The sequence below is a fragment of the Lingula anatina genome, chromosome 1, assembly GCF_051362555.1.
Source record: "Lingula anatina isolate TDL-2025a chromosome 1, LinAna3.0, whole genome shotgun sequence".
Classification (NCBI taxonomy): domain Eukaryota; kingdom Metazoa; phylum Brachiopoda; class Lingulata; order Lingulida; family Lingulidae; genus Lingula; species Lingula anatina.
The window spans coordinates 5,696,103-5,719,945 of record NC_141767.1 but is presented as its reverse complement, the minus strand read 5'-3'; the positions used below and the strand labels follow the sequence as shown (position 1 = coordinate 5,719,945).

Sequence of the window (23,843 nt, the reverse complement as noted above, 5' to 3'; positions counted from 1 at the left end):
CTTCATCTTCTGGTGAAGTTGAGGGGATTCCGTAGGTGATTCCGATTCGATCATGTGACCTGTATGCTAGCATTGGCTGGTGGGATAGCTCATTATAAAGTGCGGCTTTCCGAAGGTTTGATATCATTAGCTTCAGGCTGATTTCGTATGATATGAGATAATAGTATCTTTGTATTAATACATTGGCAATTCTTCGCCGATGGAACCGGAACAAACGGAGAGCAGCATGGACAATAGCGCGGTGAGTTGGTCGGGTTGTCAGAGAGGTCTCGGAATGGGCAGGTCTTGGGTAGGGGTTTCCCTGCATGTGCGCGCTGCACAAACACCGTGGGGAGGTGAGCTCTATTGTTAAAGGGACAGCTCATTCGTTAATTGGCTGACTCGGTGGGGCGTGCGCATTGTGACATCCTCACGGTAGCACTTCGGTATAAACACTTGTTCATTTCACATTCGCAGTTGATCTGTTCTCGCGTGCTACTGGCTACACTTAGTGCTTAGCATACGTACTACCGACACCTTGTTGATTTTCGTTTTTGTGTACGCTGTATTAGCATTGCTAGTATGGCGCTAACGGGAGAAGTCCGAGAAGTGGAAAGATTTCCCGTTTGTTTTTCACCTATTCAAAGAAAGGTCAGAATATATAGTAATTGTTTGATTATGTGCATTTTCCAGACATTCCGCGTCAAAGAAAAACTTGAGAATTTCCGAAAGAAAAAATGTCTGAAATCGTGATGAGAGTATGATTCATGTTATAAAATTTAAAATATTGCGTAAACAATTTTTTAAACACGGTTCAGATTATTTTGATGTATGGTTCTGTTTTATACGTCAAATTTAATTTACTTTTCAGTCCAACGGGAGTTTAAATGGAGATTCTGACATGGAATCCTCAGAATCCGGCAGTGATAGTGAAACATCAAACCTCAAAATGAATGGTCTGGACCCTGAGAAGCTTGATCCCACTCACAGAGAAATTCTTCAAAAGTTGAAGCGTCAGGAACAGGAGGAGAAAGAGGAAATAGAAAGAGAACTGAAAGCACACAAAGATGCCTTAGCAAGGCACGAGGAATTGTTGGTACGAGAGCGACAGTTCAGGCAAATGCAGGACAATGAACATGCACAAGATTTACGCACACACTCACACTCACAGTCAGATGACCTGAGGCACAAAAGGCCAGAAGCGTACACTCATGTTTTATCAGATCGCAGCAGTGTTGAAGGACTCAGTAGATCCCCCTTCCCTTATGCCAGATCCCCTTCTAGAAGTGAACATTTGTCTCCTAATGGTGAGAGCCCTGCACATCACTGGACATTTGAGGAACAGTTTAAGCAGGTAAGTTCATCTTGTCTTATTTAGAAAACTGAGTTAAATGTGTATTTTTTTTAAAATTTCATAAAGTTGTTTTTTAACCTGTTTTCTTATTTGTTATGATCAAGTTTTGTTATTTAAATTTTTATTTTCTCTCTCTTTTTATTATTATAATTTTTTTTTTTGCTTGGAAATTATTATTTTTTCTTAATATCTGATTTTAACTCCACCTTATATATCTAAATCACAATCTAAGCAAGGTTTTCACATAATTTTTTGATTACCACCATTATATTAAATGTATCTCATTTTATTTATTTCTTGTTTGACAACTAATAAAATTCAAATGTTTTAAGCCACATCATGGTTATCAGTCAAAAAACTTGCTATAATTTAATACAGATAACTTGCCCTTTGTATTTAAAAAATCATTCGAGCAAGTACTAACTACTGTTTCACTTGTTTTTAGCTGTTTAACATCTTGCCATGTATGTGAAAATATGGTGATCAAAAGCTGTTCTGTAAAAAGTATCATTTTAACCTGGGGGGTCTGCACAGCTGTACATGTATACAGTGGGGCAGGCCCTGTTGTAAACAATATGTTGTCTTTAGCACAATTCATATGAGTCTTGACTTCTTGTCTTTATCCTAAACAAGCACAGGTGTCCACAGGGAATCAGAAAATAAGGCCAATAAATTGAGAGGACTATCCAGTGATCAGTTTTAGTTAACATATTGATTTTGTCAGTTGCACATTTTATTGAATTTGCATGGTCTTAAAATTTTTCGGGTGATCTTTTTTTCAAAAAAAGTCAGAATAAGACTGATTTTATAATGCTGATAACTGATTAGATAGCCAATTAAAGATTTATGGTGAGTACAAATTGCCTATTAAACAGCAGATAGTTAAGTATTAAAAATAATTTCTATAATCCTTCCATTTTTTAACCTTGTTTTTTTTTCAGAAATTTTTGGAAGTTTAAATATTAAAGTTGATGTAATACTAATAAATAAGAATAAAAGAATAGAAATTTAATGGAATAATTAAGGATAAATAAGGGTTTTTGAGTTTTCATGGCCATATTATAATACTAATGGGAAATAAGCATTTTTCTCCAGTATTTATCTACTTTACCCAGCATTTAGTTCAATTTTATCAAGAAAACATTTAGCAGGTGTATGATTGTTGTTTCCTAATCAATATGTTAACTTTCTTACTGCTCATTAGTTGTCCTGTTTACATTCGAATAATGGAGGGGTTTGCTTGAGGGTGGTTATAAAGCAAATAGTTATAGTAAAATAATGTTGCATGTTTTTTACACAGGATTGGGATTTTTTAAAATGATCAGTTATATATAATTTATTTTTTGGAAATGTTTTATGAACAGCTGCTAAGTTCTTGATGCTTGTACCCGCAAATGGCGTCTTGATATGCATGCAAATAACATACTGAAGATAAGATATAAAAATCTTTATGTATTTATTATTTGTTTGTTTTTGGCAAGAGTTCATTTTAGATAAAGTCAAAATCCAGATTGCTAGTAGAGAAAGAGATGCCTATAATACTCCACAAAAATCATGATCGTTTTTCAAAAAGATTCTACAATTATGAAAAAAAGACTTTTTTTATAAATCAGAAGGATTCGCAAGACCAAACCAATCCCCAAACTGTTCTGAGTAAGATTTATTTTTGAAGAATTAGATTACCAAGAACCTAAATTGACATTTATTTAGCAAGGTTACAGTTCAGAAAATGACCAACCATAAAGACAAGGAGACTGAAGACTATCATTGCTCTTCTTAATTATGCATTTAATTTATATGGACTGCTAGTTGCTTTCAAGGCTTGACAGCACAGCTAATGATCCAAGATGACCTTATCTTTATATTAGTAGGAGAATGTGCCTGAAATATAGAATATTGCTAATAATGCCACAAAGGACACAAACTCTGCTCTGTGCTACATACTGAACAAATGATGTCCATGTACTGATTAAAAAGAATCTCCATAATCCCAGACACTTGGTAAGAAGAAGGGTTTGAGGATAAATTGTCTATAAGCAATAGACATAAAAATTTCATGATTCACTTAAACTCTATTGACTAGAACAATAAATCGGACCCAGGGTTATGATATAATGGAGACCTCAGCAATACCAACAACAGAGGGTCATAATGAAAAATCTATTAACCCTATATTACTATTGATTTGATGCTTCATAAATTAATCAGTGTGGAGATTGAAAGTCTTTCCTTTCCATTTATTTGATTGTATTCCATCAAAATGATAAAATGTCTATATAATCACTGTCCTGCCCTTGAATGTGGCAGTTTCCACCATGATGAGCCTTTATAAAAAGATGGATCTCCCCTTATAACCCATGGCAAGAACACATGTGCTAGATAATGTTTCAAGATTGTCTGGATGGATGATAAAACCTTGAGCCCATGCACTTGACCTGCTAATATGCTCTAACAAAAGATAAAACAAAGTCACTGCGCTTGTTTGGTTCTTATATATCTGCATAGACTGGGGCCATTGCAAGAATTGCTGATAAGACTTTAAAGCACAAATGGGTGTTAAAGAAAGGGGTATTTGGTAGATTTTTACCCCCAAATTGCTTTGGTAGCTCTCCCCAGCAGTGGAAAATATGTGTTGAGCAGTAGGAACAGTTTTGCCATAGGCAACAGCTACTTCGTCTGCCATTTGATTTATTGATGATATTAATTGGATATACACAGCATCACAGGTTGATATTTATAGATGCCATTACAGGCTCTTCTAGTCTTTAAGGTTTCTCTTCTAGTTCTCCTTTTATCTCTCTTTTCCCTATAACTTGGCAAGCATGAGGCCTCCTGGTAAATAATGCTTTATGTGAAAAAAAACTTGACTTCTTGGCATTATAGCAGTAGAAAATGAATAGGTTACACATTCTATGTTTAACCACTGCTATAGGGTTTAATGTACCTCATTTGAATTCCCCAAAATATTGATATGCTCTTATAGCCTTCTTAATAGCCCAATGATGATCATACCATTAATTTTCATAAACTGATATCAGACATTTCTCAAGGGCCCTGAAAAACAAACAGCCAAGCACTGATATGTGACATATGGTTTAAAGTATTAATAAATGGCTCAAGTTATCAACAATGATCCTCTTGGATGATGTAGCAGATCTATTCAATTATTGATCAGTTGTAATAATACCTGATAGTTTGCACTATTCTTTAACTTTAGAAGCTGTCATATCAATATAAATATCTCCGAGACATATACATTATTCAATTTGGTTATGGGATTTTCTGGAAGAAATCTGTGATCATTGTACACTATTAGCAAATCAATTTTGATACATGCAATGAAATGCACTTAACACTTTGCAAAAATGACAGATATTTCCCTCAGGCAGAACAAAGCAGGCATAGATGGAAGTTAGCAGCAAAGGAACAGATGTATTTATATGTGCAATGGTCTCTTACTAGGCTTCTCTCATTCTTTCTAAACCACAGTGCGATCCGTACAAGCCCTGATAATTCCCACTAAGTAGATATATAATTCTTTAGTATCTGAGAACAAGGTCAGCCAAGCCCAATTAATTAACTGACCACACCCCCAGGTATTCAGCAGGACATGACCAGGGTGACATGTGTACAGAGGTTTCAGGGAATTATTCCATTGTTTTGGAGTCTCTTTACCTTCTATTTAGAGGGCCTGGATGATGTAATTCGGCAACATGATGAACAATCCTGTGGTAACATTAAAAGTTCAATTAACTCCATAGATATTCATGGCATTTAGATTGTCAGGCTATTCAATGTTTTTATTCTATTGTAGCCCTGTTTGGGTTCCAATTTTGATATGAAAGGTCTTCTGATTGCCCAGCAGGATAGTATTTGATGATTGCCGATAACATTCTGTTGATAACTTCTTCTGCTTGAATCAACATCTCACTTACTTGTAGCATTTTGATAGAGTTTTTCCATTGAAAGTTAATGAGATGTGAGGGATAGAAGTAAATGTGGCCCACTTGACAGCCTATAGCTAGAGGAGCTTTTCACAACTTTTGCTTACAAAACCAACACTGCCATGAGTGGCAGATTAAGAGAGATGGACATGGGTATTGTGAAATATTGGACCAAATAAATTGCTGGCCAATTACACGGGATCTCTCCTGACTCAGGTGTGAGGACTTATACCAGGGTGACAGAACAGGTAGAACTGGAATCTGGAATCTATGTCCTGAACAGCTGCCGCCTTATTAATTGTCACTTAAGAATTAAATAGCTCTGATAACAATGCAACAATCATCAATTTGCAGAGCAAAATAGCTCAGAAAATTATTGACAAGTTTGTCAGGTGTGATCTCACCTGGGCACACGAAGCTTAATTAGGGACTGTTTTCTTATTTTTAGTATGTTGACTATATAGTTTCATGCTGTCTTCATTAGGGATAAAGATTATAGTGGTATTTGGGTGATAATTTATTATGCAGTCACAAATTACTGGATAATTGCTGGTTTAGAAGTATAGCAAATATTTAAGGAAGAATTTTGCAATCAAAAATAATTAGAAATTAGTGCTTTTATTGTTTTTTCTGGATGAATATTGCGCTACTTATTTAAAAAATGGGGAACATTATGCATCGGTCTCCAATGCCCCAACCTTTAAACTTGTTATCAAATTGAGTTAACAAAATAACTTCGGCGCAGTTTGAAATAAAGCTGTATGTTTGGCAAGACCTTTGGTTGTGAGCTCAATTTAAAGTTCTGTATCAAAAAATATTGGAAACAGATTCTGCATCAGACTGTTTGGCTTTTACGCTCCAGTCTTTTACAAATGGGGTGCTTTCCCTTGATTATTCAGCTGTCGAGTATCTAGAAAACTTGTCTGTGGAAAATTAATAGCATCTTTGCTGTAAGTGTATTTTGACAGAGTCTAATTTTGTGGCCTCCATTATCTAGAGAATGCCTCTGGATTGCATTAATTCTGATTGAATTGCATTTTCCAACAAATATGAACCACTTAAGATTTCTTTCGACAAATAACTGCCATAGGAGAGAGTCTGGAACAATGCCCTGGTTACCTGCAACTTTTCTTTGAAGAACAAAGTAAAGTAAAAAAAGTGGAAGATTTCTTTCCCCTCACAGTTTTCATTTCGCCTGAAATAGTTTTCAATAAAATAACATCTTGAAGTATGAAACATTTTCAGCAATAAATCATATTCACAGCGAGGAATGCTTAGTTGTTAACTGGTCAAAAAATCTGGCCACATATGTCTGGAATTGCAGTGGGATGAAGCTGTTACAGTAATTGACCATAACTGCCCACACCACCTCTTTGCAAGAACATGTGTCTGGCAGGCCATATTGCACAGGGATGACAGACCTGGGTGTTGAATTCCAGAGGCATCAGTCTGTATAATTGAAATCACTAACAGATGGCAGAGATAGTCCATTTCACCAGACAAGATTCCATGCTGAGAGAATATCTATTAAATAGGAGGAAAAAGGACATCGAATGCTCTCTATTTTTGTTTCTTTTGGGGGGTGAAATTTATAAAACACATCGAAGGTGTTGTTAAGTATACAGGGAAAATGGCATTAGCACTTAAATTATTGTTTTGACCATCAGGTAGCATGGGAATTAATAGACAACTGACAAATTGCATTTAAAGGGGTTAGAAGATATGAGAAAAAGGTGTTCATGTTTTCTTTATTTTGGTTAGATTTATGGCTTCAGTGACTTAATGATTTTGAGTCAGCAGAGGTTGTTTTAGAAAATCATTTTTATCCCTCATTTCCCTCCTTATCTATTTTCAAGATGGTTTTTCCATTTTAAGAAATGCATCAGTTATTTGTACATGCTGCCAGTTGGTTTGAAAGTGAAGTTCCAGACAGGTGTCATTCATATGGAAAAAATAGTTTATCTTTGATGGATTTGGGGGGGGGGGGGATGAGAGGAATTAAAACTTTTTTGTTTTTCAAAGAAAAAAATCATGGCAAGATTGCAATAATTTTGATGTGGTTTATGTGAGACATGATTTACCAGAATTGATTAGAGTTCATGATTTTCAAAATGGTAGTTTGTTCCCGCTGCAGATGAAAGCTGTGTTTGTACTTTTACAATTTGTTTTTTGTTGAAATTCTCAATAGTATCGCAAATTTACACACATCAACCTTCGAAAGAAATTTGATAGCACAACTTGATTCAGAAAGAGCGATGTTATTATTTTTCCAACAAGATGACAATGATTTGCCTCTTGAATAGAAGTAAAAAAAGGAAAACGACAAAGAAAACCATTACAAACAAACAGTTTGTTGGCATTATAGAATAGATACAGATGGCAAACTGATTTTCAGCTTACCACCTACAATGAGAATAGACTACGAGTAGTTTTATTCTGTAAATAATCCTGTGCCTGTGGGTCTTTAAAAAGTCTACCAGTGCTTTAACAGCCACTGTGGGGCAAGAACTTATCCATGCAAGGGGAGACCAGCACATTGATACCCGACCCAAATATTTACTGTGGCAGCAGATCCAGACAATCAAAGATATTTAAAAACTAGACCTGTGAAACCTCAACTGGTGATCATTCATGTATTTATTGTTATGTTATTTGGTTCAAGTAGATTTATATGTCCTGTTCTGGTAAGGAACAGAGAGGTGCTGATGGAACCTGCTGATCACCTCTGTGTGTGGAAAAACAGAAAGGAAAAGTGAACAAGGCTTGTAAAGGAATCTCTCTATTCAGCTGGGCCATATCTGTGCGATTGCAATGTGATGTGTTTAGACTCTTTATGCTCACTGCTTGACTTGCAATAAACAGCGATTAATCAAGTTTGACTGAGTTTAGGATACACTTAATATTTGCAGGTCTTGATATGTGCACCACATCAGGCTAATCCTGTAAATGTTTAGAGGCAAGTTGCAGTTGGATTGCATGGGTTTGTTGCCCTGTCTTGGTTCTTAAAGATGAAGATGGGAGGTACAACTTGATCACTCAATCTATATTTATTTGTGGCAGTCCACCTGGATTAAGTCACCTCAACTTCCACCCTGCTTCAAGTGCACTCCAAGCACTTTTCACTTTCGAAATGCTGTTTTTTAGTATTAAATGATAAAAATGAAAAAAAAAAATGTTTTGTATACATATATGTTTATCCTTTCAGATTTTGTCAAAATTGCGCAAAATTCCCTCAATCCTTTACCCAACTTTCATAAAATATATCCTGCTCAGACAAATTGCTTGTGCTTAAATTTATGAAGTTACCAGAAAACAACTCCCAAAAAAGGAAAAAAAAAACAGCATCAGAAAACTTTAATAAGATTAAACCTTATCACCTTTTCTACGTCTGCCCCCTCCCTCTGTTTGGAAAGAGGCTTTCCATCTGATGTGAAGCTGTCAGGGGTTTTGTAACAAGAATTGACATCCCTTCATGCAGACTTTGCTTAATTATACCCTCCATTTGCCATGGGTCAAGACCCTGCAAATGTCCGCTTTATAGCTTGCCTTTGGGAGCCCAGGCTCACCTGTTTTTAAATGTTCCTGCTTCCTGCTCTACTCTGGGGGAAATCGTAAGTGACACTCCAGGTCATGTCTCTGGTAGACTGAAAAAAATCATGATATGTATTCATCACAGTTTGCACTATGACGGCCTCGCAGTAAGAAGAATCAAAAAAGTTAATTTCTCAATATGAATGTCATCAGACATTTGTAGTAGTCAATATTTTATGAAGCTTTTATGTTCTCCTTTTCTTTTAATTATTTTGTCTTCAGTAAATTAAAGGAAAAGTTCTTAGCGAATGGGACTTAAGTGCCCTTTGTGGTACAAGATCATTCTCATACCAAGAGAAAACGTTGAATGTCACTTAGTTATCCACTTGTTTATTATTATTCAGATTTTCAAAAAAACAAATTGCGCAAGTTTCCAGAACTGCTGTTTTATCCATAACCAGACATAGTTTGTCAGAAGTTCTGTAAAAACCTGAAGGTTATTTTCACTTTATTTAATGTTCTAGCAACCGTCACTAATTAGATTTAATTGTTTAGGGATAGTTGGATTAATTGTGACACATGAACGAGGGAAAACAGAATTCATGGGAAAAGTGATAGTGTCTCAAAAAACAGAGAGGAGATTGTGGTACATCATGAAACAAATGTCAGCTGTTCCCCTTCAATTCAGTCAATTGATTGAAACAGTTCTCCTTGTGTTTTACTCCGACTGTTCTCCCATTACAGACTCAGACTTTGGAGTACAAAAATAAATTAGTATTAAAAGTGTAGTAACACCCATTGAGGTGTAACACAATGTTAATTCTCTGAAACCCAAATGGCAGTGAGAGTACACCGATAGTTTTAAGCACTTAGACAGCATTGGAAATACAGTACAGATTAAAACACAGTACACCGGAAATTGACAATTGAGCCTTGAAATCAACACGAAACAATTGTGTCAACACATTAACTTTATTTTTTTTCTTCATTAAAAAAGTTCAATTACTCTAACAAATTACACATGAGTGCCTTTTTACCTTATTGCTGACATTTTGATTTCTTCTACATATGTTCCTTCTGATCAAATGAAACCATTTTCATCCCAATTCATAATTAATCTTCTTTTGTGCATTCTTTGATGTTTTGGGGATAAGAGGAATACTTGTGATTTATCGTCTATCAGAAATTAAGAAATTAGCCCATAAATGTAACATTAACAATATCAGAGGTGAACTTAATGTCCTTTAGTGTGACCCCAGAGGCCCCACAAAAGAGATCTAAATGAGTATAACTGCTATCATTATTTATTGCTGAGTTTTTGTCTTGGTTAATTAGCCGTGAAATTAAAGGTTAAACTTCCTAGGTGCCCCCTTCTGAGAAATCTAGAGATACCATTTTCTTAAAGTCTGAATTTGGAGCAGTCTGTCCCAGTCTAACGAGAGAGTCATTTGTGCTACATCAATATATGGAGAAACAAATGAGGGATTCATTTGCATATTGATGTGGAAACAGCCAACCTAATTGTTTATAGTTTTGTAATGGCTAATTCTTTTGAGAAATGTAATGTTGATTGTATTGGTAAACATATCATGTTAAGTACATTTCTGTTTTCATAATTTATTCTTTTTTTTTTCAATTTCTTTGTGATGAATTATTTTTTACCATCTTTATTTTTTCAAAATCCCACAGCTGATTCTGAAATTTTGTATATGCCATATAAAATGTAGTAAGGATATGATTTCCATGCTAGACTGTTCAAAACAAGTGCACACACTTGAGAAGTAACAGATGTAGAAAGCAAAAACTTCACCCTAATTTTTTAAAGCAACTTAGAAATAAAAAAAGGATGTTTAAAATGTTTGTTTGATTGTTCATACAAATTGGGATGTTATTAGGGTGCTTATAAAGTTAGTACTTCTTCAACTTATGCACATGCAAAGGCTGAAATTTGTGTATGAAAATTGTACAATTTTCGTGATTTATAACCTTAATATAAACAAAATTTAAACACTAGAACCTCATCAGTTGTAAAAAAAACCTTATCATCCGTGGTAAGAGATGGTTAAAATGAATGATCAGAAAAAAGCATGTGAAACAAATAAAAGAGTAGTAGTTGACTTTGGACAGAAAAGGAAAATTATTGAAAGCTTGATTAAATTCATTTCATGGAAGACATCATACCATTAAAATGCACAACATGTCTTTAGTTTAAAGGCAGACTTTATTCTATTACAGTTGCTTTTTGACTGAAAAAACCAAACCATTTTGTCTTTGGTGGAGTCTGCATATCATTCCTAGTAGCTACTGTACACTGACATTGTATGTATAAAAAAAAAAAAGATAAAGCACAAAAGCATTCAGGCCTGCGGGTAGAATTTGGATTTTTCTTAAAGGAAAAGAAAAAGACTGTCTTTGGACAATGGAATTTTACAGATTTATTGCAAAGATATATGAGTAGGCAGTAAAGAATCATGTAAATATCAGGGATGGCATATGAAAATCAGATAAAGAAAAAGTATTATTTATCTTTTAAAATAAATGGAAGGATATTTGCTTTTGGCAGTTTTATTTTAATGTTAACTTGTTGAATATTATTGGCCTTAAGTATACCTTGTACATATATTCTTTTGACTTTGTGCTATCCATAATTAAAAAGCTATAATATTTCTTTAATACTAGCAATAAGACCTATTTCTGTCATTTCACACCATACTATGTGGCATAATTGGACGTAATAAGTTAAAAGATGGGAAATAAAAACCTTCTGATTGATGGATTACACCTTCATTAGGCGTGTACTAATCTGGATTTTTTAACGTTTGTTTTCTATTCTAAAAGTATATTCTGTGGGTCATGTCACAATATTCTAATAATGGAGGGAGGGGAGTTTTTAACTCCTTGAGAATATATTCTATTTGGAGATCAACTGAGATATGAAATGTCTCACAACAAAAAGTCAGGCAAGATTTGGGAGAATTTGAAAGAGATTGGCAATGAAATAATGGCAGACTAGTAAATGCGGTTTGTCAACAAATAAAAGCTGAAAAAATTTATCCACGGATATTTTTTTTGGCTGCATTTATTTTTTATATTTATTTTAATTTTTTTAGTTCTTTAGAATTACAGTCTGTTGCACAGCAGTACAGTCCACCATGTTTTGTGTATCACTTTTGTATTGCTTTGTAAGACAACATTCTTAGAACATAGAGATTCACTCTCATTTCTGAAGGTTAACCACACCTTACATGGATTCTCACACATTTTCAAGTCGTGTGTGATATCACGGGGTGCCGACAACCTCGTTTTAGGTTGTCTCAGATGGTCTCCATTCTGTTGATATACATGCTTATTTATATTCATAAAACAATTGGTGATTTATTGATACTGCGCATGATGGAACCAATAAATTTTTCAGCATCCTTATGATGTTTGTAATAAAATGTTCAGCATTACTAAGGGAAACAAATGATGTACATATTTGTTATCATAATATACATTTCTGTTATCATAAAGCTCAATAAGATTAAATCTGTACAGTTTTCAACATCTTGTTTCCTAAATTTCTTGATGTGTAGGTATATTAAGGTAGCTTGCTGAGTTCACAAAGGACTTGAATTTGGTGTCCCTTATTACTATATTAAATAGGTTTAGGTGTGAAGGGGGAATTATGGAGGGGAAGTTACAGAGAGGAAAGTTTTAGGCATGACTTTAACTTAAAAAAATAACTGAACCATGTATTTGCTTATAATATTTTTGTTCTAGTAAAGCAGTATATGTTAATAGCTTTTATAACAGTATGATATGAAAAAGATAAACTAAGAGCATTGTAGATATTGAACAGATAGTGTATGTGAAAAATGAACCGAACATGAGAATCTTGGTAATCTGATAGAGTAAAGCCCTTTTAATCTTTTAATTGCTTTTTCAAAACACTATAAATATTAGTTATGTGTTCTACTGTGTAATAAGGCTAACATACTGTATGTTAACTATATTGTTCTGGATGTAATATATCTTACCTGTTAAAGTAGAGAAAAATGGCAGGTACAAATGTGATTTATTTCAAAATTTCATTTTGCATGAATGTTATCCAATGATTTTCATGTAATTGGGACCTTTTTTAAAGTTAGTGTTATTTTTTCTTTTAGTTGTATGAACTGTCAGATGACTCCAAGAGAAAAGAATTTCTGGATGAATTGTTTGACTACATGCAGAAGAGAGGTAAGATTCTTCATTGTCTTAATATTTCTTTTTTTTAAGTTATTCTTTTGCTTTTTTCTTGTTCTATGAAAATATTAATGGTGTTACAGATGTCTATACATTTATTGTTGAAATACTTGCAAACAATCATAAAATCTTTCTATATATATTTCACAATTTTCAGGTGTGGTATCTTCGAAATTAACATTCTAAATAGATACCACAGAAATAGTGTGGTCACATGTGTCCCTATAGAATTACATTATCTTAGGAAATGCATCCAGTTATTTTAGGTCTTACATATATTACATATATGTATATTTTTTTCATAAATGATGTTTAAAGTAGGGGAAATAGGTTTTTTCACACAGAGCTGTGTCTCGTGTTATAAAGGACCCAATGAAATCAATACAATGGCAAAAAACTTTTTTCAGAATTAAAAAAAATATATATGTTTAATTCAAAAGGATTGGTTAGCCAAAATTGCTCTGGCAAAAATTAAATGTTTTCTATTTGGTAGTATATAACAGACAGACAGGTCTCCACTCTGCCAGCCCCTGTCTTTGCTATTAGGGTCATTTTCCCAATCAATTACTGGATTAATCTGCTACGAGGTGGAGCCCTTTGGCATCAGTAGCAGGACACATCAATTTCTTGAATTGCGCAATGATTGCTACGCAGAGCCAAAAGAGTGAAAGCACTTGTCACTGCCACCACTGAAAATGATGGTGCTAAGTAGAGCTCTGTCTCCAGCCACTGTCATTATGACCCTGCTCATGATGTAATGGCGAACCATATGATACAGACACTCATGATTGTGCCCCAGGGGAGGAATGTGAGCCGAGGATTTAATCTGATACATGATGATCTACAACATGATGAACAATTTCACCTGTCAACAGCTACATCTTCCACATCATTGTGGCTTTCACTGTATGATGACCAGATGGTAATAGCCACTTCCTTAGGGTGGGGGGGGGGGGGAGAGAACCGTTAGGCTGCTATTTTTAATGATAATTGATGTAAGATTTGATATTTTTATTTCAAAAGAAGAATATCCATCTTTGCTACTTTCTTACTTTTTATTCCTGGATTTTTTCTTCTACCTCTACCAAGTGTACTAAAAATTAGAATGTTATTGAAATATTCAGTTTGTAAATATTGATGTCAGTTTTGCATTCCAACAGCCAGCTTCATATTATTTCCACAGAACTTCTGTCTATTCCCTTTTTTAAAATTGACTACATAACAAGCACTTTCTTTCTACAGTTTATAGCCATTACACTTCTGCTCAAGCTGGTGTGACATCATTTGGCCATTGTTTACCTTGAGATGGTGACATGTTTCAGGAATTAGGTGTCAGCTGGCTGTTCAGTGTCACATTTAACTGATAGGTCAAACATTTTAAAGACAAAAGACATGGCAATTCAGTCATTGGAATGTTGACAGTTGGGATCCATATCAATTATAAGTGGAATTGATGAGTATTGGTAGTTGTGAGTCAGAATTTTTGTTATTATTATTATTATTTGGCTACTGATAGGACTTTATAAACTATATTGGTTTATGTTTTTAAAGATGATTTTGTGAAATATTTTCTCAGTGCAAGACCAGGAAATTGTCCTCTCCTGCTTGCAAAGGCCTAGTTTTTTCCTAAAATTTGGTAGTTTATTAGTCTGTTATGTTATGAGATCAAAAATCTGATTAATTAACCATAAGCATCTAGCATCTTACCGATTTTAGTCTTATTGGGAGCTTTACTGGTTAAATTTACTGCTTATCTTGAGGAATATTGAAAAAAATGCAAAAATCATATTTGGATTCTATAATTTTGGATCTTTCAATTTATCTAAAAATATGTGAGAAGCCTGTGAATATTTTTCTCTGGTACTGGGTCAAAAAGAGTGAAGAGGGTTGCATCTAAATTTCCAACTTGGAAGTGGTAAGATTTTCTACTGTAAGACATTTTCTCATAGCTTAACATTTCTAGACATATATGAATCAATAAATTATTTTTTCATACACTGGGTACATTAATATGGTAGCTTTTAAGCTATTGCAAATACCTAACTAAATCATCACACCTTGGCACACTTGCCTTGCTGATTACTTTTCACTTTTAGCTTCCCATTGGGATTTAGTATAAACTATCATTTACAAGAAAATGTATGATTTCTTTTTTCTTTTCTCTCACCATACAACCACATGTTCTGATCCTTCTCATGATATAAGGAATCTCAATCTAAAGTTGATCTCCACTATTTTCAAATGCAGCTGTTGTTTTTGATGGCCTTTTTGTAGTGTTCAGCCAAATGTCAGACATTAGATCAAGCTAAAATATAATAAATTAGATGTCCAGATTGTGGATAGGGCATCTGTGAGCCTTATTTTTTCTTCTTCTTCTTTGGGTTATCAGCATTTTCCCAGGTAAGTTGTTCTATTTGCCAGGTGTGACCCCTGTAAGTGGGGCAGCGCACCAAGTCTGACTCCTTGCCACTGATGGAGCAGAAATGATGTACAATAATTCACCAGGATTTAACCACTTTGTTGTTATTCACTCATACTGTAGATCCAAACTATCCCCCTCCTTCTGCCTTTCCCGCACTGTTCATTTCCTTCCAAACTTCTAAAATTGGAAAAGATAAAAAGCAAAACAACAAACCACAAAGGCATATGCTATTCAGCTGTGTACAATACTGTTAGTTGATTTTTTTAAACGATTTGAAATGTATCAGTTCAACCAAAGAAGCTAATTATCTTCTTTTCTGTAAGACTTGTTGGTAGTAATTTGTAATATTAACATTTTTTATGTAAGAATACATATTTTAAGATATAAAATGTGTTTTTCAGCTTCAGCAGGAACATTAAGATTTGTATGAAGGGAATCTGAGAATTTATGTTGAATATTTCCACAGTAATAAAAGAATCTCTTACCCAACCTGAAGATGAATATATATTTTTGCATATACAAGATAATGCAATTTGATATTATGTAGTAAGAGGATTTATTATTTTTTCTGTTAATGTTCCCAAGTATTCTAGATTAGAACTGTATGACATTGAAAAAAAACAACAAAAAACTTGGTCCATGAATTGCCATCCGGCATAAATTCACTAAATATAATGTGATAAGGTTGAATCACAACTTTGCCTCAAATGAAAGATTCCACGATACATACTCAGAACAAATAATCATGGTCTACTTTATTCCCAGTTTACACCTATTAAATGTACATCACCTTGTGCATATAAAAAGTAATGCTGTTTAACCAGTTGGTATACTTTTTTATATTATTATTATTATTATTATTTTATTTTGTATCTTTTGCAATGCCTCATCTATTTTGTTCAAATGACACATGGGGGAAAAATAGTATCAAGCAATCTGTTTAACTGAGCAAAAGAAGATGAGAGAGAATTGCATTGCCATTATTAGGTGCTAAAAGTTCAGTTGTGGTTAAATGAACTAATAAAAATTATCAGCTGATGTAAAAATGATTACTGCAGATTTTACCGAATTGATTTTCCATGAAAAATACATATTTTACCGTATCCCTTTTTTAAACAGCCTGTATTTATGTTTCAGTGATATGATATGATGCACTCTTTAAAAGTAATGAAAGTGCTTTCATTCTCAAAAATTGTATTTTGGAACAAAATGAAAGTCTAAGTAATGGATGTATCTTGGCTTAAAGTGTTTAAGTCTTATTGTTTACTAAAAACATGAAATTATAACTGATTTTTTTAAACAATATTAATACTACACTTTAACAACAAATAAAAAAATATAGTTGATGACAAAATTCTGATAGGTCAGTTTTCAGTCACATCATTTGAATGGATCTTTGGATTGCTGTGTTGTAATGATAACACTTGGACAGTTGACCAAAAATTGAGGTGACAAAAAAACAGCATGCTGCAATCTTGTGAAGCACCTAGGTGCTGTAATATCGGAAATAGGGGAAGAAAGGGAAATAAATTGCAACAAAACTAAACAAGTAGCACCGGTTTCACAGAAACGGCAGTTTTCACTGCAACAAGTGGACTCTGTAATGGTGGGCATATAAACACATTGTCCACACCTGTATCAGGCCCCTGTTTCACAAAGAAAGTAAAACCCTTAATTGACTATGCTTCGCTACGTGACTTACCTAAGCTAGGAGTAACTCATCAGAAATAGGTAAATGAAGAAGGTACTTGGATTAAGATTAGTGATGAAGATAGTGGTTTTGAATCTTGTATTGATATGATATTTTTGTGTTAAGAACCCGGCAGGGTGATGTTCAGAAACGTCAAAGAAGATTTTAAGTATGACTGAAAGATTTGATGTTTCTGTTATTTGCCGCCATAAAAAAGTTTCCATGAATTGTCCCTTTAACATTTTATGCATTATATGGTACAATACAGCAGCTCCCCGCAAATATTTCTCAGTTTCCTTTTCTTTTCCTGGATAGATCTTGTGCAGCATTGGAGCTAACTTTGTTCTTGATTTGATCAGTTTGAGATAAATCGGTCATGGTTCATCACCTGGGCATGGAGCTGTTATTTACAGGGTATGACCAATTTTTTATTCCAAGGAGAAGATGTGCGTCAGGTGGTAATAAGCACATTTGTAAAGGTCAGATTGAGTCTTATTTTTCATTTGATGGAGATTCCAGGTAACCGTGTAGAATTCTCTGATGCAGCATAACACTGTTAGATGGAAGCTTCCAGCCGACTGGAATGCTGACAGCACTGTTAGGCATGGCTCAAAGTCATAAGTAGCTTAATGGCAGGCAACATCAAAAAACTAATTCAATAAAAATGTTCATTGCCAAAGTAATAGACCCGCCATCAAAAAATTCCTCCCAATAAAGGCTGTTACTCATTTACTGGAACTCTAGCTGAAAAAGTTCCTTTTTGCCAGATTGGTTCTTGCTCAGGAGCTGTGTTTCAAGACCCAGTGTCATGCATAGCTCCCATATTTTATGATAAAGTTTCACTTGAAACAGCTATGTAAATACCCCTGCCACACAAAGGTCATGTTTTCTGTGTAGGATAAAAGTAAAATACCACTTCTTAAACTCAATTGATCTAGTTTTATAGCAAAAGATTCAGAAGATGTTAAACAATTATGCCGATCCATGGTGTCTGATGAATAGTTTTTTTTTAGTAGTTGGGTCACAAAATAAAAGGCTGGGCACATAGTTATCATGTACTTTGATATTAGAGACTTTTTTGCCTGTCACAATGATAAGTTAGGCAAAGAACTATAAACAAAGTGTTTTCTCAAATGCCTGGCAAGTTTGTTGTAAAGTTAAGTATTTTCAGAGTCTAAATTTTATTAGTTGAAAAAAACCCAAAACATCAGACCAGGCTTTTGAAAATACTTATCTTTTTGTTTTCTGGTAAAGGGAACAAAACCACTGAGGTTTACTAATGATACAGGCACCAGGATGCATTGATTATATTTTTACCCCTGCCACTGAACAAATTCGACAACTTCAGAAGTTAGATATACTTACTAAGGGGGTGGCTACTAATAAACTTGTTATACTACAAAGGTATTCTCAGCTTCCCTATATGGTTGAAGTTTTCGTTCAAACTGGAACCAAAGTAATTGGTGTGTGGGACTAATAAATAAATGTTTTATAATTGCAGGCTAGTTGGCTTTACCTCTATTTCACCTTTTCTTTATTTGTTTGTTCAAATTATGTGCTATTCTGTTTACTGGACAGTTTGTTATCCCAGTTGTATTGCCTTTGTTGGTTCTTTTTATGGAAATGACATATGGTTTGAGGGAGGTTATTCGCAGCTATAAGATTCTAATAGTAAAATGCAACTTCTTGGTATTGATGTTGGGACTGGCCTTTTAGTTAAGCCTTTTGGTTTAAAGAGCATTAGCAAAAAGCAGAAAAAACTCCTCACTGACATACCAGTATCACATGCTACCGAAGCCCAACTGTAATTGTGGCATACACGGAATATCCAAAATGTAATTTTGTTTCAATCATGGAATGTAAGTGATATGCAGAGAATATTAAACCAAAGGTCTTTTTTCCTTCTTTATGTTGCTTAAAAAGTTTTTGGGAATCTAAATGAGTTGGGAGATTATGCCTTGATTTCTTGCCAGCAAGGGCAATTGGAATGACTTTGGCTTTACGAGGGGGATCCCTTGATGAGGGGCGAGATCATCTGTTGTTTTTGCTCACGGCAAATGATGGTTTTTTTGGTAATGTGTATATGTGGTTTGTCTTATTTCATTTATTTGGTTAATCCCAGAAGATATGAGTTTAGGATGAAGCAGAAAATTGGTAATCATGATCAATCTTGCTGTTCATTACATCTCATAATGTAAGATGAAAATGATACATTTTTTTTTCTGAAGTCGTCTGGTACTGAGATCGTTTTCCTAGGACTTTTAAACACCTTGGTGAATAACAAGGCTTTCTGGAAAAAGTTTGATGAAACCAAAAATAAAAACCAGTCCATTTTTATTTTGGACATTCATTATGAAGGAAATGTGTATTTTATTGATAGCAATGAGTTTTCCATAGTTTTTGTTTGAGTGCTATTTTAGGCAGTGTAAAAAAAATTTTTTTTCTTTAATTTCCTTTTTGAAACATTTTAATTTTTATCTTATATTTCTCTCTTTAAACAAGCTTTTCATCAGTGAAGATGGGGTTAAGGGCAGGGGGTGGGAGGGGGGTGCAGATTGTTCCCCTGCAGCAGCTGCCTGGATATAAACTATTCCTGATGGTGTCCCATCAATCTACAAGTGTTGATCCAAGCTATTGTGCCAGCCTGTTTATAGGTGCTCAGCTACTTTGTAGTGGGGAGAATGGGCCTTAGATATTTCTTTATGTTGAATTTGATGCCTTTTAACTTATGCTGGGAGATTTTTTATTAGGATACACCAGACTCCACAGGGAGCTCTTGATCCATAGCCACCAGTGACAACAAAAAAAGCAATACCAGCACAATGTAAGATCCGTTACACGCCCTGCAGTTACTACGGCTCACTATGTAGGTACTTTGATGTAAGAAGAACAGGGACAAACACAGCGGCATAGCACTCACGCCACACCAGACTAGATTGGCATTATTATACTATCGCAACCACCACAGAAAAAAAGGAAATCTTAGCTGGGCTTCCTTGAGAAACATTTATTTTGAATTAATTCTATTTTAAGTGCCTTTTATTAGATCAAGATGAAGTGTGAATGGCCCCACCTTAATGCCCGGAGTGAGGAAAGTGTAAATTATCCCACGTTAAAAGATGGGGGCTTGGCTCACATATCAAACTAGATAAAATTGATGTACTCTTGGCCTATTGTTAATAATGGTTACAGTAATAATTATGTGGTATAAATCAAGGAGAGATATGGAGACAGATATATAAATATCAGGAGATGATTACCCTGCCATGCATTGTGATAAATTTCTGATCATCCCCTCCTATTCAAGTCTTTGTCTGGTCACAAAGTGGACCAATGTGCCTTTAGGCAACAGAGAGAAACTCAAAGGTACGGAATGCAAACACTTTATTATGAAAAAAATGGAATTCATTCTTCTATTGTTAGTTTGTCAATTCAACCACATTTATTAATGTGTGCGTGTGTTTGTGAAATGTGCATCACCAAAAAAAAGTTCTTGACCCTTCTTATCCAATAAAGACACTTCTGAGGAGAAAAATACCCAAATAATTGAAAGCTGAATATCTGATATTACAAACATTGCTTGATTGATATGAAAGGTGCTCATGTGTGACAATGAATACATTTTAATGACCGATTGCTCCATATTTAATTCAGAAAATTTGGACTGGATTCCTGACTTAACGAATATTTCAGTAAATATCCCCAGATAAGATATTTCACATTTAAGCCTCAGATCTGAAAAGTTTGTCCCTCCAATAACATGATGTTGTTCCATTTTATTTCAATAGAAATCCCATATGTGTGGTGGGTGAGAAAGTCTTTGGTTGACCTATTACAAGGCCAGGGGTCACTTCATGCCAATTATCTGGAAAAGGAGATTTAATAGTGTACCAGTATATAGCCATGGTGGTGGAAAAAAAGAAGAAACTTGAGAATGGCACAGATTGTTAAACTACAAGCACACACATCCTGGTTTGATTAATCCTTCATTGCAAATTAGAGAAACTTTGGTACTACAGGTAACATGGATGGTTGGGCTGTCCTTCTACATGATATCAGTGGAATTGGTTAATTTAAAACATTTCCAGGATTTGGAGAAATAAAGTTTAAAAAGGCAGTTTAAAATTGAAAATAAAATGTTTTGCTGGGTTTAGCTCTTAGTTTATGGGAAATGAACAAAGTAAGAAAAAAAACTATTTAACACGTGCAATAACAGAGTAAAAAGATTGCCACAGATGATTTAGGTGTGCATATACCTTTTAATACTTATTTTTATTTAAAATATTTAGATAATACTATTTATTTCTAAAGATCAAGACAGGGGTCGAACACATCCCAAGAATTTTGACAAGGATCCATAACAGCAAAATACAAAATCCACAATCTGAGACATTGAGAAATATATTGATAAAAAAGTCTCCATCAAGTTACAAATTGGACTAAAAGGTAATATTATACATGATGAATAAACAGATCATATGACAAACCCTTCAGAGTTTAAAGAACTGGCAATACAGAGCCAAAAACCGCTCCATGATTTTGCTTTGAAAGGTAGTAGTAATCATCTAGGTGAAACTGACCTGGTAACTCTAAGATCGAACATAGATTCATTTTGTAATTACAGAACCAACGGAAATAGAACAAGAGTTGATGATGAGATTCCAGGGAAGGATTAGGACAGTAAAAGGGCACTGGAAGAGATAAGATCCTCTCCAACACCTGTTTTGATGCATTTACCTGTTTGATTTAGATGCCTGGGTTTAGATCTCTTGATGCAAGCAAGTTTATTATGCCTCATCCCTTAAGACAGTTACACAGTAAGGAGAGTAGTTTGGTATAGGTTAAACAGGCACTAATAAGTTCTTTTTCCTTATCAGGAGCTGCACTTTCTGTAACAGATTTTTTTTCTCTAAAGTATCTCTCCTCCCCCACATGCAGCCCTGCCCCACCCCTCAACTTTCACAGGAAGGTTTCCCCATGTGATTAAGTGAATGCACAATATGGCATTGAATTATTGCTATTTATCAGCTTGATTTGAGCAATGTACAGCTTTTGTCCTCTAGGCCTTGGCAAAGGATTAGCAATCAATTATGATGTAAAAATTATTTAATTAGGGTTATACATCAAATGGTACTACTGAAAATCAATGGGCACAGCTTATTGGATTGTATAACTTATCAATTTGTAATCGTTAGAGAAACAAGTATAAGGGAATTATCTCCTGGTACAGAATTATCTGTCTTTGTATCTTCATTAAGGCTGAAATCAGGACAGCTTGTCACGCTTATAAAAGGAATCAAAACTTTTCTAATTCTCCTGCTGTCTACGTTCTTAAATAGTGACAGCTGTGCAAAGTTGAGGATTTGGCATATCAAACACAATGGTCCTGTAATGGGTACACCTTAATGAATGCAATTTGAGTGAAAAACAGGTGTTCTAGTAGGTGTTCCTGTAAAATCCAAATCATATAATATATAACAAAACTGTATATGTTAAATGCCAACAAAATTATTATCAGGTAGGAATTGGCAAACAACCAACCAATTACAATCAATGGAATTTCAAATTCTGGAAATTTGTGGCTCAGTAAAGGAGCATAGATGACAGCAGGTTTTGAGATGGTCTTAATTGGCATATTACATCTTGTTTTATTTGTGGGGTTTGGTTTGATTATATATCATACATGTGTATATCAATTATTTGTGATGTGAATATCTGATCATTTATTCACTGCTGGGTGGTTTACATGCTGATAATTGAAAAGCAACCAGGACCTTTACTAATTACATAGCTAATCTGTGAATTACATGCTCAAAGACAGGTGCCGTGTTATGTGATCTATCAGATCAGCTCTTCCTTGGGAGATTCAGAATGCTGTAGGCTGCGAGCATTCATCAATACTCATTGGCTGAATATGAGACCAAATGTTACTGCCTATAAACACTACAAAAATGTGTTATTTGCTCTCTGAAAATAATGTTCTTCGAAAAGGGCCAGAGAGCATGTGAACTAGAAAATATCAAATAAGTACATGTCCTGATCTTAAAATTGTTTGCTTGATTTAGCACAATAGTTCTTGTAGTGCTTTTGAAAGAATATGATAAAGTTGGAAGATATAGTGCAAGACCTGCTCTGTTCTAACTTATCTGAAGTGCTGTATTTGATCTGTTATTGTATATGTTGAAAATGAGGATTTATTTCCACTTCATTTATAACGCTTAAATCTTGAAAAGCCTTGGTAAACCGAACAATACCCATGCTTTAAAATCACAATAGGCCCTATCTCTTAATATTGTTATATCTGTATGTACTTAAAGGTTATACGCTTTGAGTGGTATTGACATGAAAGGAAGTTTTTTCCAATAGTTAAAGGCAATGTGAAAAAATCAAAAAGAAAAACCGAAATATTGCTCTCATACAATTTACACTTGAAAGACATTTCAGCCTTATATTGGCGCCGTAACCTGCCATTACCATTATCATACATTATGCCAAAATGACGACTGTTTTCTTCATAAATCAAAGATTTTGCTTTTCTGCGATCAGGTTTCTGAAAAATGAACTATTAAGTTGCAAAAAAGTGTTTATTTGTATTTTTACCAGATTCCCATGGAAGAAAAGTATAAAATAGTTTGTAATCATTTTAATTGTAAGATGCTTTCTGTCATTGTAGTTTGGTAGGAAAACACTAAGTAA

At 34.4% G+C, this 23,843-nt stretch overlaps 1 protein-coding gene across 3 annotated transcripts in view; it reads left to right on the top strand.

Moving 5' to 3' along the window:
- The first annotated feature begins 52 nt into the window (after nucleotides 1-52).
- Nucleotides 53-23,843, top strand: part of LOC106176532 (AT-rich interactive domain-containing protein 3A) — a 37,343-nt gene continuing 13,552 nt past the window's right edge. The window contains exons 1-3 of one of the 3 annotated variants that reach the window (XM_087002584.1): nucleotides 53-241; nucleotides 851-1,333; nucleotides 12,957-13,029. In XM_087002584.1, the coding sequence (XP_086858710.1) occupies nucleotides 200-241; nucleotides 851-1,333; nucleotides 12,957-13,029 (598 nt within the window). In that variant the 5' untranslated portion in view covers nucleotides 53-199. Of the gene's footprint in view, nucleotides 242-407; nucleotides 631-850; nucleotides 1,334-12,956; nucleotides 13,030-23,843 lie in introns of those variants that run through there. The other 2 variants (XM_087002583.1, XM_013558965.3) reach the window with 2 other exon arrangements.